The sequence below is a fragment of the Rhinoraja longicauda genome, chromosome 37, assembly GCF_053455715.1.
Source record: "Rhinoraja longicauda isolate Sanriku21f chromosome 37, sRhiLon1.1, whole genome shotgun sequence".
NCBI classification, from domain to species: Eukaryota; Metazoa; Chordata; class Chondrichthyes; order Rajiformes; family Arhynchobatidae; genus Rhinoraja; species Rhinoraja longicauda.
This window is the reverse complement of record NC_135989.1, coordinates 3,181,483-3,200,312: the sequence shown is the minus strand read 5'-3', so window position 1 is coordinate 3,200,312 and position 18,830 is coordinate 3,181,483. Positions and strand designations below refer to the sequence as shown.

At 47.1% G+C, this 18,830-nt stretch overlaps 1 protein-coding gene across 1 annotated transcript in view; it reads left to right on the top strand.

Annotated features, from left to right (window-relative positions):
- Nucleotides 1–18,830, top strand: part of LOC144610725 (tetratricopeptide repeat protein 39A-like) — a 104,433-nt gene that overhangs the window by 56,201 nt on the left and 29,402 nt on the right. Inside the window, exons 5-8 of the mRNA XM_078429643.1 lie at nucleotides 8,686–8,753; nucleotides 10,013–10,077; nucleotides 11,879–11,978; nucleotides 16,157–16,222. Coding sequence (XP_078285769.1) covers nucleotides 8,686–8,753; nucleotides 10,013–10,077; nucleotides 11,879–11,978; nucleotides 16,157–16,222 — 299 coding nt within the window. The remainder of the gene's footprint in view (nucleotides 1–8,685; nucleotides 8,754–10,012; nucleotides 10,078–11,878; nucleotides 11,979–16,156; nucleotides 16,223–18,830) is intronic.

Sequence of the window (18,830 nt, the reverse complement as noted above, 5' to 3'; positions counted from 1 at the left end):
TGCTTGTTTACTGAGCAAACTACGCATCTCTCTTCTCAAATTTGATTCTTCTTTTCAGTTGTCCCGATGTGATTGAGGTTGGTTTCCGAAGCACTTTTTTTCTGGTTCCTAACCAATTGTCATGGATAAGCCTTATCTGTGAGATTAGACACGGGAGGGTCAACAGTCTATGGAATTTTATTTGTCACATGTGAAATTCTCAGTTCAGTTCAGTACAAGTATCGCTATACATCAGCACTTAGATACATTTTTAGTTTAGTTTAGAGATACAGCGAGGAAACGGGCCCTTTCGGCCCACCGGGTCCGCGCCGACCAACGATTCCCGCATATTAATACTATCCCCCACTAGGGACAATTAAAAAAAAAAACATTTACCAAGCCAATTAACCTATAAACTTGTACGTCTTTGGAGTGTGGGAGGAAACTGAAGATCTCGGAGAAAACCCACGCAGGTCACGGGGAGAACGTACAAACTCCGTACAGACAGCGCCCGTAGTCGGGATGGAACCCGGGTCTCCGGCGCTGCAAGCGCTGTAAGGTAGCAACTCTACAGTTGCGCAACCTTGGCCTCCCTTATTTTTATAATTTTTTTGTGTCCTGCAATTCTCATTCATTCTCGCAGCTAGCTACGTCCTTCTCACCTCGGTATGAACTTCTACTCACCAGCGAGAAGTAATGTGACCAAACCTCTTTCTCATCTTTGGCACGCCTTCCCCCAAACAGTCAATCACCTCATATAAGCACAAAATACTGGAGTAACTCAGTGGGTCAGACAGCATCTCTGGAGGAAAGGAATTTTGGAGGAAAAAAGGAATTTCCTCCGGAGATGCTGCCTGTCCCGCTGAGTTACTCCAGCATTTTGTGTTTAACTTCAGTATAAACCAGCATCTGCAGATCCTTTCTAAATAGTCTATCACTCATGTTCCCGTGACATTGAAAACAGACTTTCACCTTGTAACTGATCTGCTAACTAAGGGCAGATTGGAAATCTTTTTTTTTTTTATATCAAAAAATACTTTATTCAAGTAATAAATATCATTTACAAAACATCTTTTTTAAACAAACCCATCCGACATTTCCGGAGGTTACATATTCAATACAGGCATTTACTTAGACATTTACATACATTTACATACATATCCCTTATTTGGAGGGGCGTCTCTCTCCACCACACCCTGCCACCCCCCCCCCCATGTCCAGCAGCGGAAGGACCCTAGACTATGGTCCTCCCCCACAGGGCCTTGGCGTTGGCTGCAGTCTGCAGTGGGCCAGTCGGCAACATTCCTTGACGGACAGCTCGCTCCGCTGGGAGGTCAACAAGGATCGGGCAGACCAAAGAGCGTCTTTCACCGAGTTGATGACCTTCCAGCAGCACTCGATGTCAGTCTCGGAATGCGTCCCTGGGAACAGTCCGTAGAGCACAGAGTCCTCTGTGACGGAGCTGCTCGGAATGAATCGTGACAGGGACCCCTGCAGACCTCTCCAGACTCTCCTGGCAAATCCACACTCTTTGAAGAGGTGGGCCACCGTTTCCTCTCCGTAGCAGCCGTCCCGAGGGCAGCGTGCGCTGGTAGTGAGGTTCCGGCGGTGCAGGAAGGATCTGACTGGGAGGGCTCACCTCACCGCCAGCCAAGCCAGGTCTTGGTGCTTGTTGGTGAGTACTGGCGATGAGGCATTTTGCCAGACAAGCTGGGCTGTCTGTTCTGGGAACCACGCCACAGGATCCATGGAGTCATTCCCCTGCAGTGCCTGCAGGACGTTCCGTGCTGACCACTGCCCGATGGACTTGTGGTCAAAGGTGTTGGTCCGGAAGAACCTGTCCACAAACGACAGATGGTTCGGCAATGTCCAGCTGACTGGCACATTGCGTGGCATCTGCGCCAGGCCCATCCTTCGCAACACCGGGGACAGGTAGAACCTCAGCAGGTAGTGGCATTTGGTGCCCACGTGCCTTGGCTCTATGCTCCGCCTGATGCAGCCACACACGAAAGTGGCCATCAGAATGAGGGCGACGTTGGGCACGTCTTTACCCCCGTTGTCTGCCGACTTGTGCATTGTGGCTCGTCGCACCCGGTCCATCGCCGACCCCCAGATGAAACGGAAAATGGCCCGGGTGATCCCCGTGGCGTAGGAGGGAGGGACGGGCCACACTTGCGCCAAGTACAGCAGCCCCGAGAGCACCTCACACCTGATGACCAGGTTTTTCCCGATCAGGTAGACATGATCAGAAAAAGCCAAACAACTCCTCAACCATCTTCCTTAGTTCAGGCCTGTTGACACTCTCCTTTGGACCAATGCGGCTCAGGTTCTTCACCACAATGCTGCCTTGTGTTAGAGGGAGAGGTTGGATAGGCTGGGACATTTTTCTTTGAAATGTAGGAGGCTGATTGGTGACCTTATTGAGGTGTACAAGATGATGAGGAACATGGATAAAATGAACACTCAAAGTCTTTTTCTGAGGGTGGAGGATTCTAAAACTAGAGGGCACAGGCTTGAGGTGCGAGGGGAGAGATTTATGAAGGACGTCAGGGAAAACCTTTTCAATCAGAGGGTAATCTATATCTTGAACGAACTGCCAGGGGAAGCTATGGAAGTGGATACATTTACGACATTTAAAAGGCATAGAAACATAGAAAATAGGTGCAGGAGTAGGCCATTCAGCCCTTTGAGCCAGCACCACCATTCAATATGATCATGGCTGATCATCCAGAATCATTACCCTGTTCCTGCTTTCTCACTGTATCCCTTGATTCCTTTAGTCCTAAGAGCTAAATCTAACTCTCTTGAATACATCCAGTGAATTGACTTCCACTGCCTTCTGTGGCAGAGAATTCCACAGATTCACACCTCTCTGGCTGAAAAGATTTTTCCTCATCTCAGTCCGAAATGGCCTACCCCTTATTCTTAAACTGTGACCCCTGGTTCTGGACTGCCCCAACACGGGGAACATTTTTCCTGCATCCAGCCTGTCCAATCCCTTAAGAATTTTATATGTTTCTGTAAGATTCCCTCTCATTCGTCTAAATTCCAGTGAATATAAGCCCAGTCGATCCATGCATATAGGACTGGCTGAGTAGCCAACTTGGTCAGCGTCAGCAAGGTGGGCTGAAAGGCCTGTTTCCATGCTGTACTGCGTTACGCCTCTGTGACACTTGATATTGCAGAAGAAGCTGGACAAGGGTCAGGAAAGAGGAGGAAGGTGGAGATGACGGCTTGGTGTCATTTGCATCAAATATCTGGACAATTTGCATCAAATGTATGCAGTGAAATCTTTAAAGCCCTTTGTTGGACAAAAATCATTAATCCCCATTGAGATGTTTTCAGATGACCCTCTTGTTACCTACCCCTCCCCAGACTTGAGAGCTGTTTGAGGAGAATTTCCACATTTGCTCACCTCTTTGAAGAGGTGCTTCCCAGCGCGGACCAATTTAATGTTGCCGTGTCCTTAGAAGAGTTTAGATTTTTTAAAAGATTTTTTTTAGATTTGGAGATACAGCGCAGAAACAGGCCCTTTGGCCCACCGGGTCCACGCCGCCCAGCGATCCCTGCACATTAACACTATCCTACACCCACTAGGGACAATTTTTACATTTACCCAGCCAATTAACCTACAAACCTGCACGTCTTTGGAGTGTGGGAGGAAACCGAAGATCTCGGAGAAAACCCACGCAGGTCACGGGGAGAACGTACAAACTCCGTACAGACGGCGCCCGTAGTCAGGATCGAACCTGAGTCTCCGGCGCTGCATTCACTGTAAGGCAGCAACTACCGCTGCGCCACCACATCTTCACCCCATCTAATCCACTTAATCACCCAATTAAAGGCTCCCTTAAACTCCTATATTTAGTGGAATATAAGTTTTGTGCACTCTGCCACTTCTTGCTGTTTAACCCCTTTGATCCTGCAATTGCACTGGTTATTTTCCACTCCATTCCCCCCTAGTGAGTTACTTCCTTCTCCAACTACAGTTTAAAATCAGTTGTCCATCTGGAACTGACTACAGATCATCCTGCAAACAGCCAATCTCCATCTAAAACGCAAACGAAACCTTCAGCTTTTTATGGAGGGAATGGACAGAGGACGTTTTGAGTTGGGACCCTTCTTCAGATTAGTTTAGTTTTAGCTGAGAAATGGAAGCATGCTCTTCGGCCCACTGAGTCCACATTGACCATTGATCACCCGTTCACTCCAGTTCTATGTTATCCCACTTTCTAATCTACTCCCTACACACTCGAGGGTCAATTAACCTACAAACCCGCATGTCTTTGGGATGTGGGAGGAAACTGGAACACCCGGATGAAACCCACGCGGTCGCAGGGAGAACGTGCAAACTCCACACAGATCTACCAGCTGCACCACTGTGCCCTTTTCTTCTCTGTACTATCTCAAACAATGATTTTAATATACACTGAATACATGAATGATTCTTTCTCTGCAGTGTCGATGTCTGCATCGACGCTGCCTCCTGTATCTGTTGTTTTCATCAACTCTGCCACTAACTTTCACCCTTCCCCCAAATCCACTTGGACTGTCTCTGACAGCTCTATCCCCTTTCTCGATCTCTCTGTCTCAATTGCTGGAGACAGGCTATTGTCAAAGAAAACTTTAAAACACACCACAACCATCGGGCAAGGCAATCAAGACTTTATTTAAGAGCAATAAAATTGTGATCACTGGGAGCAAGGAAGGAGATTGCTTAACAAACAAAGATTCGTCAAACACATCAACAATCAACAAACACAGATCAACAAACACATCTCAGTCCCACCAGTAGATAAACTGATGTCCTGTAACCCTTTCGACCTCATTTTATTGTTTTGCAATTCCATTTGTCTTTCACACTTTCGACTGACATCTTCATCAAAAAAGTCTGAAGACGAGTCCTGACCCGAGACGTCACCTTTCCACGGAATCCAGGGATGTGGGGAGAAAGCAGGAACGGGGCACTGATTTTGGATGATCAGCCATCATCATATTGAATGGCGGTGTTGGCTCGAAGGGCCGAATGGCCTACTCCTGCACCGATTTTCTATGTTTCCCAATACGATGCTGCCTGACCCGCTGTGTTCCTCCAATATTTTGCTGTTCGCTCAAGTTTCCACCATCTGCACTTTTTATGCTGTTTGTTATTCTGCATTAAATTTCCATAGAGTTTGTCCATTCAATTGCTGTCCTAATGGGGAGCTTTACAGTTGCTATTTTAGTTCAGTTTAGTTTAGTTTGGAGACACAGCGCGGAAACAGGCCCTTTTGGCCCACCGGGCCTGCATCGAGCAGCGATCCCCGCACATTAACACTATCCTACACGGGAAGAGTGTACAAACTCTGTACAAACAGCACCCGTAGTCAGGATGGAACCCGGGTCTCTGGCGCTGCATTCGCTGTAAGGCAGCAACTCTACCGCTGCGCCCTTGTTCACGCCTCTCCTCTGCTGTTTACTTCCATTTTCTCTGCTTATTGTGGCCTCAGTTACCTTGTCCAGCGGCTGCCCATTCTCTGCAAGTGTGTTTTAAAGCAGAGGCTCTCTGCCGTGGAACGTAATTTGGACAAACCCCTGGCTCATTCATATTGAGATCTCTTGATCGTCTCTGAATGTAGGTGCCCCTTCATTGCCCTCAGCTGCTGGAGGAATTTCCTCTCTAAATTCTGTCTGGAACATCAGAGGTTGAGGGGAGACTGGTTAGAAGTATATAAAACTATGAGAGGCATAGATAGGGTAGACAGTCAGAAGCTTTTCCCCAGGGTGGATATGTCCAACTCTAGAGGGCATTGCGAAGACGTGAGAGGGGGAAAGTTGAATGTATTGCCAAGAGTGGTGGTGGAGACAAATGTGCAGGGCAAGTTTTTTTACACAGAGGGTGGTGGGCGCCTGGAACGTGCTGCCAGGGATGGTGGTGGAGACAGATCCGACAGTGGTGTTGAAGAGGCTTTTAGATAGGCACGTGGAAGTGCAGGGAATGGAGGGATATGGATCATGCACAGGCAGATCAATTTAACTTGGCATCAGGGCTGAAGGGGCTGTTCCTGTGCTGCACTGTTCTGTGTTAAACTGGCATGGTGGTGCAGCTGGTAGAGTTATAGAATTGCTGCTTGATAGGACTTTGCTTAGGCCGCATTTGGAATAGACAATAGACAATAGGTGCAGGAGGAGGCCCTTCGAGCCAGCACCGCCATTCAATGTGATCATGGCTGATCATTCTCAATCAGTATCCCGTTCCTGCCTTCTCCCTATACCCGCTGACTCCGCTATCCTTAAGAGCTCTATCTAGCTCTCTCTAGAATGCATTCAGAGAATTGCCCTCCACTGCCTTCTGAGGCAGAGAATTCCACAGATTTACAACTCTCTGACTGAAAAAGTTTCTCCTCATCTCCGTTCCAAATGGCTGCATGTACTGCATGCAGTTCTGGTCACCAGGTTTTGTGCAAGCTGTTCAATGTGGGGAAGAGGCCATTCCACCCATTTAATCCGCAATGCCCAGCGGCCACCTATCCCTTTTAACTTGGCCCATAGCCAAACGACAACCAATTATATAGACACTTCTTAAATGCTGCCATTTAAGTGACTGCGTTTCCTCCACTCTCTCCGTCAGTGCATTCCATGAACCCGCCACTCTCTGGGTGAAAAGGATCCCCCTAAATCTCTAGTGTGTGGGAAGGAACTGCAGATGCTGGTTTAAAGATAGACACAAAAAGCTGGAGTAACTCAGCGGGTCTAAAGAAAAGTCTCGACCCGAAACATCACCCATTCCTTCTCTCCAGAGATGCTGCCTATCCCGTTGAGTTACTCCAGCAGTTTGTGTCTATCTTCCCCTAAATCTCTTATCATTTGCCTTAAATCTCATTTTATTCGCCTCAAAGGGAAAAGTTTCCTGCAGTCAACCCAATCTATATCCGTGATTATTGTATACACCTTATTCATTACCCCTCTAAACCTCCTCTGCTCCAGGGTCAATGATTCTAGCTACTCCAGACTCTGCTCGTGAGTACAACGCTCCTCCCCAGGGCAACATCCTCTTGAGTCTCCTCTGTACCCACGCCAGCACAGTCAAACACTTCCCATAATGTGGTGACCAGAACTATTTCAAGCTGAGCTCTGCCCTAATGTTTTATTAAGTTGGAATTGGTGCAGCACAGTGGCGCAACAGATAGAGCCGCTGCCTCACAGCGCCAAAGATCCTGACCTCGCGTGCTGTCAGTGTGGAGATTGCGCATTCTCCCTGTGACCACGTGGGTTTCCTCCGGGTGCTCCAGTTTCTTCCCGCATCCCAAAGACGTGCGGGTTTGTAGGTTAATTGGCCTAATTGGTACATTGGTTAATTGGTACATTGCCCCCTGGTGTATTGGGAGTGGATAAGAAATTGGGATAACAAAACTAGTGTGATCGGGAGATTGATGGCCTGCCTGGACTCGATGGACTGAAGGGCTTTATTCCATGCTGTATCCTTTAATCAATCAATCAATTAATTATGTTGGTGATGATGGAATCTAGAGGGAGAATATGTAAATGTGGAGAGAATAGGTAGCAGGTAATATTAGTGGGGAATAGGATTGCTGTGAGCCCTCATGGGGTGAGATGGTCTTCTCCTAGGTCATGTAGAAACATGATCAATCTCTCTGTCTCTCCAGCTCCCTTTCCTCCTCCGTGATTGTTTAAAGCCTACTGGTTTGATCAATCTGAAGAAGGGTCTCGACCCGAAACATCACCCATTCTTCTCTCTAGAGATGCTGCCTGTCCTCGCTGAGTTACTCCAGTATTTTGTGTCTATAACTCCGGTTTTACTAGGCTTCTTGTCTCTGTTCAACACGCCCTTGTGTTGCTTGGTGTCAGCCCTTGTGTTGCTTGGAACAGCTTTAGACTTTAGAGATACAGCGCGGAAACAGGCCCTTCGCCCCACTGAGTGTGCCGACCAGTGATCCTCCTGCACACTAGCATTATCCTGTACACGAGGGACAATTTACAATTTTAACGAAGCCTATTCACCTACAAACCTGAACGTCTTTGGAGTGTGGGAGGAAACTGGAGCACCTGGAGAAAACCCACGAGGTCACAGGGAGAACAAACAAACTCCGTCCAGACAGCACCCCTAGTCGGGATCGAACCCGGGTCTCTGACATTTGCACTGCGCAATCGGGTCGCCTTTGGTGCTACATAATCAGTTGATCTATTTATAATATAAATGCGGCAGAAAAGGTTAATAACCTGACATTGAGGGGCAACCTGATAGAAGTAAAATTAAAATTTTGTGATGCAAAAATAGGGTAGAGAGTCAGAACCTTTTCCCAGGGTAGAAATGTCAAAGACTAAGAGGGTACAGCTTTATGGTGAGAGGGACAAAGTTTAAAGATGTGCGTGGTAGATTTTTTTACAGAGGATGGTGGGGGCCTGGAACGTGCTGCCAGGGGTAGTGGTGGAGGCAGATACGATAGTGGTGTTTAAGAGGCTTTTTGATAGTTACATGGATATGGAGGGATATGGATCACATATGGGTAGAGAAGATTAGTACAGGAAGGAACTACAGATGCTGGTTTAAACTGAAGATAAACACAAAATGCTGGAATAATTAGAGGGACAGGCAGCATCTGTAAGTTTAACTTGACATCATGTTCGGTATAGATAATGTGGGCCGAAGGGACTGTTCTTTTGCTGTGTTGTGTTGTACATTGGCTGCCCTGGTTTGTTTTGCAGAGGAGATCCATGCAGAAGTGTGTTACGCAGAGTGTTTACTGCAGAGAGCTGCCCTGACTTTCCTGCAGGTAGGTGTGAAGTCATTCGCAGACAAGCAGTGGGATTGTGCACTGAACTATCGCCCTGGTCACCCTACTTAAACATTCCTCCATAAGGGTTCCATCTGCCCTCAGAGGTAACATGAGGGTTACTATGAAAGCACAAAGTACTGTAGTAACTCAACGGGTCAGGCAGACTGCAGACTGGATGAAGACTGGTAGCACAGCGGCACAGCGGTGTAGAGGTGCAGCCTTACAGCCCCAGACACTCTGGTCTGAAGAAGGGTCTCAACCCGAAATGTCACCCATTCTTTCTCTCCAGAGATGCTGCCTGTCTCGCTGAGTTTCTCCAGCTTTTTGTGTCAAGACTCGGGCTTGATCCTGACTACGGAGTTTATATGTTCTCCTTGTGACCCCGTGGGTTTTCTACGAGTGCTCCGGTTTCCTCCCACATGCTAAATAACGTACAGGTTTGCAGGTTATTTGGCTTCGGGTAAGAATTGTAAATTGTCCCTAGTGTGTTAGTGTGCAGGTTGATCGGAGCAATCCATCTGAAGAAGAGTCCCGACCCAAAACATTGTTCATTTCCTTCAATACAATATATCTTTATTGTCATTGCACAGGGGTACAACGAGATTGGGAATTTGTCTCCCATACGATGCAATAAATCAATTAGCCAATTCACATATGTTAAAGACAGACACAAGGGAATAGGTGATGATTTGGGTCGAGATCCTTCTTCAGACTGAAAGTAAGGGGAGAGTGGGGGAAAGACCAGGATAAATCAGAGTCGACAACAGATGATCTTAAGCAAGATGGTTCCCTTCCCATCACCCCCCCCCCCCCAGCCCTTACTTTCAGACTGAAGAAGGGTAATGACCCAAAACGTCACCCCTTCCTTCTCTCCAGAGATGCTGCCTGCCCCGCTGAGTTACTCCAGCACTTTGTGTCTATCTTTGGTGTAAGCCAGCATCTGCAGTTCCTTTCTATACACTGGTTGATTAACATCTCTTCCATGGTCCTGACCATTCATACTGTCCACCACTGGAGCACCTTGTCTGTAACTGTTCCTCCTATAACATGCACTGCCCTACCTCCCAAGGGCAGCATGTGTCTAGGAACATCACCACCTTGGGGACATCTATCATGTGGACTTCAGCAGTTCACGGTGGTGACCCATCGCCACTCTGCTGGGTAATTAAATACTGGTCTTAACAATAGATAACTGAATATAAAATAATGACACTGATGAGACATGAACTTGTCTGTGCGTGTCTTTCTGTTTTCAGGATGAGAACATGGTCAGTTTCCTCAAGGGTGGGATTAGAGTCAGGAACAGCTTCATGATCTACAAGTGAGTTAACATATTTCATTCTGATTTTTGTTAGGCAATATCGTCCCCTCCATTCCCTGTTCCTGAAGGTCTGTGCTCCTTCCTTTGGTCCCTGTCGTTTGGGTTGCCAACTGTCCCGTATTAGCCGGGACATCTCATATTATGGGCTAAATTGGTTTGTCCTGTACGGGACCGCCATTGTCCTGTATTAGGCCCACTGCATGCCCGGACACTGTAGGCCTGGGCGCGGCCTAACGGAGGTTGCGTAGCAACCCGCCTCCTGGCCCGGGCGGCCGCCATTGGTGGAGCGGGGCACGTGGCCGCTGGCTGGTCGAGGTCACGTGGGGCGCGGGGCAGTGACGTCACCTTGTCCCTTATTTGGGAGTGAGGAAGTTGGCAACCCTACCTGTCGTAGACCTTCTTGATTTGCCAACAATTTTGTTTAACCCTGATGATCACTCTTGAGAGCGGAGCAATTGGAGGTTTTACCACAGTTAAAGTGCTCCCCGTTGTGGTTAAGGTGGAACTCGGGGTCCATTAGTCGAAGATGGTCACTAGTAGATCGTTTTGTGATGCGTAAATAGGGTAAGGGATGCATTTATTGCAGGGTTGTCAGAACATGCAGGTCATGACCATTGGGAGGGTTCAATGCAATTTCTCTGTCGCCTGTTATACCTGGTGTAAAAGGGGCAGCGATGGTGGGGGAAGGGAGGCAGGAGTTACCGGGGGGTGGGGACAGGAGTGATGGGGTGGGATGCGGGGAGTGGGAGTAGCACGGGGCAGGAGTGACAAAGAGGGCGGGAGTAACAGTGGCTGGAGTGACTGTGCAGGAGTTAAGAGGGGGCTGGAGTAAAAGGGGGCAGTAGTGACGGAACCACTTGGGGGTGTCGGTGTAATGCCGTGTAACTTTGGCCCAACTCGTCCCGGCTGAACTAGGATTGATGGGGGGGCAGGAGTGATGGCGGGGGGGCAGGAGTGATGTGGTGGTGGGGGGTGGGCTGTAGTGACGGGTGGAGGGGGAGGGGCAGGAGTGACCGGGGGGGGGGGGGGGGTGGGGGGGAGAGAGTAATGGCGTGTAAGTTCGGCCCAACTCTTCCAAGCTGACCTAAATGCCCCTTTTCCCCGTGCTTGGCCAATAACGTCCAAAGACGTACAGGTATGTAGGTTAATTGGCTGGGTAAATGTAAAAATTGTCCCTGGTGGGTGTAGGATAGTGTTAATGTACGGGGATCGCTGGGCGGCACGGACTTGGAGGGCCGAAAAGGCCTGTTTCCGGCTGTATATATATGATATGATATGATAACCCTTCCGATCCATGTACCTGCTCAGGTGTCTTTTAAATGCTGTTATAGTACGTGCCTCAGCGACCTCCTCTAGCAGCTTGTTCCATACACCCACCACTATCTGTGTGAAAAAGGTTGCCCTCAGGTTCCTATTAAATCTTGTCCATCTTATCTTAGACCCATGTCCTCTGGTTCTTGTTTCCCCTACTCTGGGTAAATGTGCATTCATCCTATCTATTTCCCTCTTGATTAAAAAACATGGTTTCATAGCATTAAATTGTTCTGCCCTATCCTTTCAATTTGTTCCTAGCCATCTAATGGGGCTAGCGTAGATGGGGCACCTTGGTCGGCATAGATGAATTGGGCTGAATGGCCTGCTTCTGTGCTGTATGACTCTATGAAAGATTAATTTATCAGGCTGCTTTTCTACAGCACTACTTGGAATTGTATGGATCTTTGGGTTTTGATTATTTTTGACGTTCCATTCACACTTGAGGTCCGTTGTCTAACAATCTCTGTTGTTGCTTTGTTCTTGGCAGAGAGCTCCATAACTTCATGCAGTCAAACCTCTTCAGCAAAGGACCCAATCATTATCACTTGGAAGGAGGCATTAGTCTGGGAATTGGGGCGTTTAACCTGGTAAGACTCGAACCTCCAACTTCATGTCCCTTGATTCTCTCAATACCCCAACGTCTATCGATCCTGCCTTGACAATAGGCAGTGACTGCACTTCCAAAGCCTGCCTTTAGAGAGAAGGCAAAGCAGTAGAGTTGCTGCCTTACAGCGCCAGAGACCCGGGTTTGATCCTGTCTACGGGTGCCGTCTGTACGGAGTTTGTATGTTCTCCCCGTGACCTGCATGGATTTTCTCCGAGACCTTCGGTTTCCACTCACACTCCAAAGACATATAGGTTTGTAGATTGGCTTGATGTAAATGTAAAATTGTCCCTAGTGTGTGTGGAGGATAGTGTCAGTGTGCGGGGATTGCTGGTCGGTGCGGACTCGGTGGTCCACCCATAGTCAGGATCGAACCTGGGTCTAAACTAAAATGTTTCAGTCTTTTGGAATCATGTATTGTCTTTTCGCTGACTGGCTAGCATGTAACAAAGAAGCTTTTCACTATACCTCAATACAAGTGACAATAATAATAAATTAAAGGTATTTATTCACAAAATGCTGGAGTAACTCAGCAGATCAGGCAGCATCTCGGGAGAGACCCTTCTTCAGACCCTTCAGACTTCTTCAGTCTGAAGAAGGGTCTCGACCCGAAACATCACCCATTCCTTCTCTCCCGAGATGCTGCCTGATCTGCTGAGTTACTCCAGCATTTTATGAATAAATACCTTCGATTTGTACCAGCATCTGCAGTTATTTTCTTATAATAATAAATTAAATGCACAATAAAAACCAGGGTTCAATGAAAATACTTGTTCACATGAATAGTTTAAAGATTCTTTATTGTCATGTATGCACACCACAGTGAAATTCTTCTGCACAACCACAAATGCACAGTCGCCACATTCTGATGCCGTTTACAAAGAAATGTCCTAGGTCCCAAGTCCGGTCCACATGTTGGATGTACAGGAGCGGCTCCTGATACAGGCGAGCCCCAGGCTGCTGCAGGGCCTCCTCCATCACCCTCGACTGGCCCGGCCCGCCAACCCATGTCCCTTTCCTCGCCCGCCCGCCCGACCCCCTCTGTGTCCCGGGGGTGGCTCCTGCAGACGACCTTGGAGGTGCTGGAAGCCCTCTCCAACTGCCCCTTGGTCCTCTCGTCTGTCGTCACCAGCGGCTCCCTCCTCCTCGGCTCTCCGGCCTCCAGGGCCGAGCTCGGCAGCTTCCGAGCTTCCCCCCTACAGGCCGTGGCCCACCAAGCCTTCATCGCAGTGGCGAGACAGGCCTGCCATCGCGCATGGTCGCGGGGGGCTCATTCAAACATAGAAACATAGAAAATAGGTGCAGGAGTAGGGAATTCGGCCCTTCGAGCCTGCACCGCCATTCAATATGATCATCCACAATCAGTACCTCGTTCCTGCTTTCTCCTCATTATCCCTTGATTCCGTTAGCCTGAAGAGCTAAATCTCTCTCTTGAAAGCATCCAGTGAATTGGCCTCCACTGCCTTCTGTGGCAGAGAATTCCACAGATTCACAACTCTGGGTGAAAAAGGTTTTTCCTCATCTCAGTCCTAAATGGCCTACCCCTTATTCTTAGACTGTGACTCCTGGTTCTGGACTCCCCCAACATCGGAAACATTTTTCCTGCATCTCGCCTGTCCAATCCCTCAAGAATTTTTTATTCTTCTTGTTTCTATCAGGTCCCCTCTCATCCTTCTAAATTCCAGTGAATACAAGCCCAGTCGACCCATTCTTTCATCATATGTCGGTCCCGCCATCCCGGGAATTAACCTGGTGGACCTTTGCTGAACCTACACTCAAATTAGGAAACCAAAACTGCACACAGTACTCCAGGTGAGGTCTCACCAGGGCCTTGTACAACTGCAGTCGGACCTCCTTGCTCCTAAACTCAAATCCTCTTGCTATGAATGCCAACATGCCAGTTGCTTTCTTCACTGTCTGCTGAACCTGCATGCTTACTTTCAGTGACTGACATACAAGGGCACCCAGGTCTCGTTGCACCTCCCTTTTTCCTAAACTGACACCATTCAGATAATAATCTGCCTTCTTGTTCTTGCCACTAAAGTGGATAACCTCACATTTATCTACATTATACTGCATCTGCCATGCATCTGCCCACTCACTCAACCTATCCAAGTCACCCGACAGCCTCATAGCATCCCCCTTGCAACTCACACTGCCACCCAGCTTTATGTCATTCACAAACTTGGATATGTTACATTTAATTTCTTCGTTTAAATCATTAATATATTGTAAATTAATGGGGTCCCAGAACCGAGCCTTGCGGTACCCCACGAGATATTGCCTGCCATTCTGAAAAGGACCCGTTTATTCCTACTCTCCAGAGATACTGCCTGTCCCGCTGAGTTACTCCAGTATTTTGTGTCTACCTTCGATTTAAACCAGCATCGGCAGTTCTTTCTTACACAGTTCTCTATCCATGTCAATACCCAACCCTCAATACCATGTGCTCTAATTTTGCACACTAATCTCTTGTGTGGGACCTTGTCAAAGGCTTTTTGAAAGTCCAGATACACCACATCCATTGGCTCTCCCTTATCCGTTCTACTTGTTACATCCTCAAAAAATTCCAGAAGATTAGTCAAGCATGATTTCCCCTTCATAAATCCATGCTGACTGTCCGATCCTGTCACTGCTTTCCAAATGTGCTAGTATCACATATTCCCCACTACCGATGTCCAGCTAACTGGTCTCTAATTCCCCGTTTCTCTCTCCCCCCCTTCTTAAAATGTGGGGTTACATTAGCGACCCTCTAGTCCACAGGAACTGATCCAGAGTCTGTAGAACATTGGAAAATGACCACCAATGCATCCACGATTTCTAGGGCCACCTCCTTGAGTACTCTGGGATACAGACCATCAGGGATTTAGTCTGAAGAAGGGTCTCGACCCGAAACGTCACCCATTCCTTCTCTCCCGAGATGCTGCCTGACCTGCTGAGTTACTCCAGCATTTTGTGAATAAATCGATTTGTACCAGCATCTGCAGTTATTTTCTTATACTAGGGATTTATCTGCCTTCAGTCCCAACAGTTTACTCAACACCATTTCCTGACCAATGTGGATTCCCTTCAGTTCCTCCCTCGCATTAGATCTTCGGTCCCCTATTATTTCTGGGGACCAGCGGGCTCAACGGCTACACCTATCGGCCATGGTCCATCGCAGCGGCAAGCCAGGCCTGCCTGCAGCCAGCCGGGGCCTTGCTCTCGACCGGTCGCTGGGTCCATTCTTGCTCAGCTCCGCGGTTCCTTGCGGGAGCTTTCCTTCTGTGTTACTGTGGTGCCTTGCGCATGGAGTACACAGTATACATACAATAATGATAAATGCAACACGGTAGTCACCCATGTTTGGATGAGCCGCTCCTGATAGTCTGGAATATCAAGGTTACAATGAAAACGCAAAGTACTTACGCTATAACACCAGGATAAGCGCTCAACCAAGAAAACCAAGCCTAAAGCCAAAGTACTATCTAAACTGATTATAGCAACTTATGCGAAGGTCCTAGGTTTCCTCCATGTTCAGAGTGAGGTTAAACACAAATTGGAGGAACAGCATTTCATATGTCGTCTGGGCAGCTTACAGCCCAGTGGTATGAATTTTGATTTCGCTAACTTCAAGTAATCCCTTGCACTCCCTCTCTCTCCATCCCTCCCCCACCCAAGTCGCACCAGCTTCTCGTTTTCACCCAACAAACAGCTAACAATGGCCTGTTTCCTTTATCATTGTTACCTTTTTGCAAATCTTTCATTCATTGTTCTATATCTCTCTAAATCATCGTTTCCTTTTCCTCTGAGTTTGAAGAAGGGTTTCGACCCGAAACATCACTCATTCCTTCTCTCCAGAGATGCTGCCCGTCCCGCTGAGTTACTCCAGCATTTGCATCTATCTAAGGACACTAACCAACTCCATCTGCAATAATCAGCTACCTACATGTTAACAAGCACATTAAAAAAACTGGTGGTGTACGTGCCAGTATTGGAATTATCAAGTGGACACCTCCTTCGCTGAGTTAGGCCAGCGACACCTCGGGAAGGCTCAACAGTCAGTTCTGGCATCCCAGAACAACCCCCCCTCAATACTTGCTACATAGGGTATTATGAGCTAGAGTTGGGAATTTATTCGGTTGCACACTTTTGTTGACTTGGCGTTTGTTTGGTTTGCAGGCACTGTCGATGTTTCCCACACGGATCCTGAAGTTGCTGGAGTTTGCTGGTTTCTCTGGTGACAAGGTAGGGTTGAGATCTCGAAGGAAAGTGGGAAGGGGGGGGGGGGACAAGGTTTAAAAATATGCCAAATTTCATGCCAAGGTAGAACAACTTATTTTCAGCGGATGACACAGTAAGTGGAGCTGCTGCCTTAAACCTCCAATGACCCTGGATTCAATCCTGACCTGCGCTGTCTATGTGGAGTTTGCACGTTCTCACCGTGACTGAGTGAGATTTTCCAGTGTGCTCCAGTTTCCACCCACAAGTGGACACATAGGTTCATAGGCTCCTATACATTGCCGCAAGCATGGCAGAATATAGGAGGAGTTGATGGGAGCGTGGAAAGTGTTGGATATCGGAAAATGAATGTGGGAATGGGATTTACTCTGAGAAACTGCATTGACTCGATGGTCTGAGATGGCTTCTTTCTGTGTTGTGAGGGGACATGGAAGGTGAAGTTGATCCTCCATCGGAAGAAGGGTCCTGACCCGAAACATCGCCTATCCATGCCCTTCATAGATGCTGTCTGACCATCTGAGTTACTCCAGAACTTTGTGTTCTATGTACAATTCCAGCACCTGCAGTTCTTTGTGACTTTAGACTTTTTTAGAAGGCCCTTCAGCCTGCGATCACCCCGGACACTAACACTATCCTACACACCGGGTACAATTTTACCAAAGCCGTTTAACCGACAAAGTTTTGGAGGAAATGGAGTACCCGGAAAACACCCAGGCGGTCACGGGAGAACGTACAAACTCCGTATAGGCAGCACCCGTAGTCCAGATCAAACCTAGGTCTCTAGCACTGTAAGGCAGCAACTCTACCGCTGCACCTCTGCGCCGCCCCTGTTATCTCTCATATTTTTGCAAAAAGCGGATGGAGAATATTCAGTCCTTGCCTGCCCTGAAGCAAGCCAACTGTTTGATCCGAAGATAGACACAAAAAGCTGGAGTAACTCAGGCAGCATCCCTGGAGAGAAGGAATAGGTGACGTTTCGTGTCGAAATCCTTCTTCAGAGTAGTTAGGGATAAGGGCAACGAGAGATATAGACGTTGATGTAGAGAGATAAAGAACAACGAATGAAAGATATGCAAAAAAGTGACGATCATAAAGGAAACAGGCCATTGTTAGCTGTATGTTGGGTGATCCTCCTTTTTTAGTTCCTATAATCACTCCTCCCTCACAAACCCATCAACTCCACCCTCGTTCTCCTGCCAACCACCAATACACTGGGTAGCTTACAGCAGCCAATTAACCCAACGACCAATGTGACTTGGTCGCGAGGCTGAGAGAGGAAGAAAAGATATGAACAGAGCTTGTTTGTTCCCAATGGACCTTCTTCAAGGTTATCACAGAAGGACCAGATGTAAGGTGAGAAATTATTTTTGTGCAGAGTGTTAGATCCAGCATTGTCCAGGTGGTGAGAGGAGATTTAATGGTGACTTTGAAAAGGGCGACAATTTTGAAAAGGGAAGATTTGTCAGGCTTTGATGAAAGGGTCTGTGGAGGATTAATTGGATAGCACTTTGACAGAACAGTGAACGCACAATGTGTTAGTTGGCTGCTTTCTGTTCTGCATCATTCTCCCAACACAGACGATGATGGGTCTGCACTTTGTGATTTGTGTGTATCTAATTAAACAAATTACCAGTGTGAAACTGGTCATGTCACTTTTCTTGTCAATTAGCCTGAATCATTATTTGCCTGCCTAATTAATGTGCAATAAATAATTCAAAGATAAATACATCTGGCACTCTTGAGCGCATCTTCCCTGAGTAAAATGAGTACATGATGTGTGCTTTGATCTATTATGAAAAGGTTTGAGAGGTTAATTAGCAAAGGATAATATTCATTGTCCAGTAAATTGGCTACAAGGAAGATTGTGCAGAATCTTGGGCAGGTTACCAAAAACATAAGTGGAAGGGTTGGGGGAATTATTTTGGGTTAAAAAGTTTTGAAGACAGATGCTCTACTAATTGAAAGGTGAACTCATTACTCACGTTATTCCCTTTATGTCTTGCACTAAACGTTATTGACATTACTCCTTTATATCTTGCACTAAACGTTATTCATATTACTCCTTTATGTCCTGCGCTAAACATTATTCACGTTATTCCCTTTATGTCTTGCACTAAACGTTATTCATATTACTCCTTTATGTCTTGCACTAAACGTTATTCACATTATTCCCTTTATGTCTTGCACTAAATGTTAGTCACGTTATTCCCTTTGTCTTGCACTAAATGTTATTCACATTACTCCTTTATGTCTTGCACTAAACGTTAGTCACGTTATTCCCTTTGTCTTGCACTAAACGTTATTCACATTATTCCCTTTATGTCTTGCACTAAATGTTAGTCACGTTATTCCCTTTGTGTTGCACTAAACGTTATTCACATTACTCCTTTATGTCTTGCACTAAACGTTAGTCACGTTATTCCCTTTGTCTTGCACTAAACGTTATTCACATTACTCCTTTATGTCTTGCACTAAACGTTAGTCACGTTATTCCCTTTATCTCTTGCACTAAACGTTATTCCCTTTATCATGTATCTGAACACTGTGGATGGCATAGTTGTAATCATGTATTGTCTTTCCACTGACCGGTCAGCACGCAACAAAAGTTTTTCAC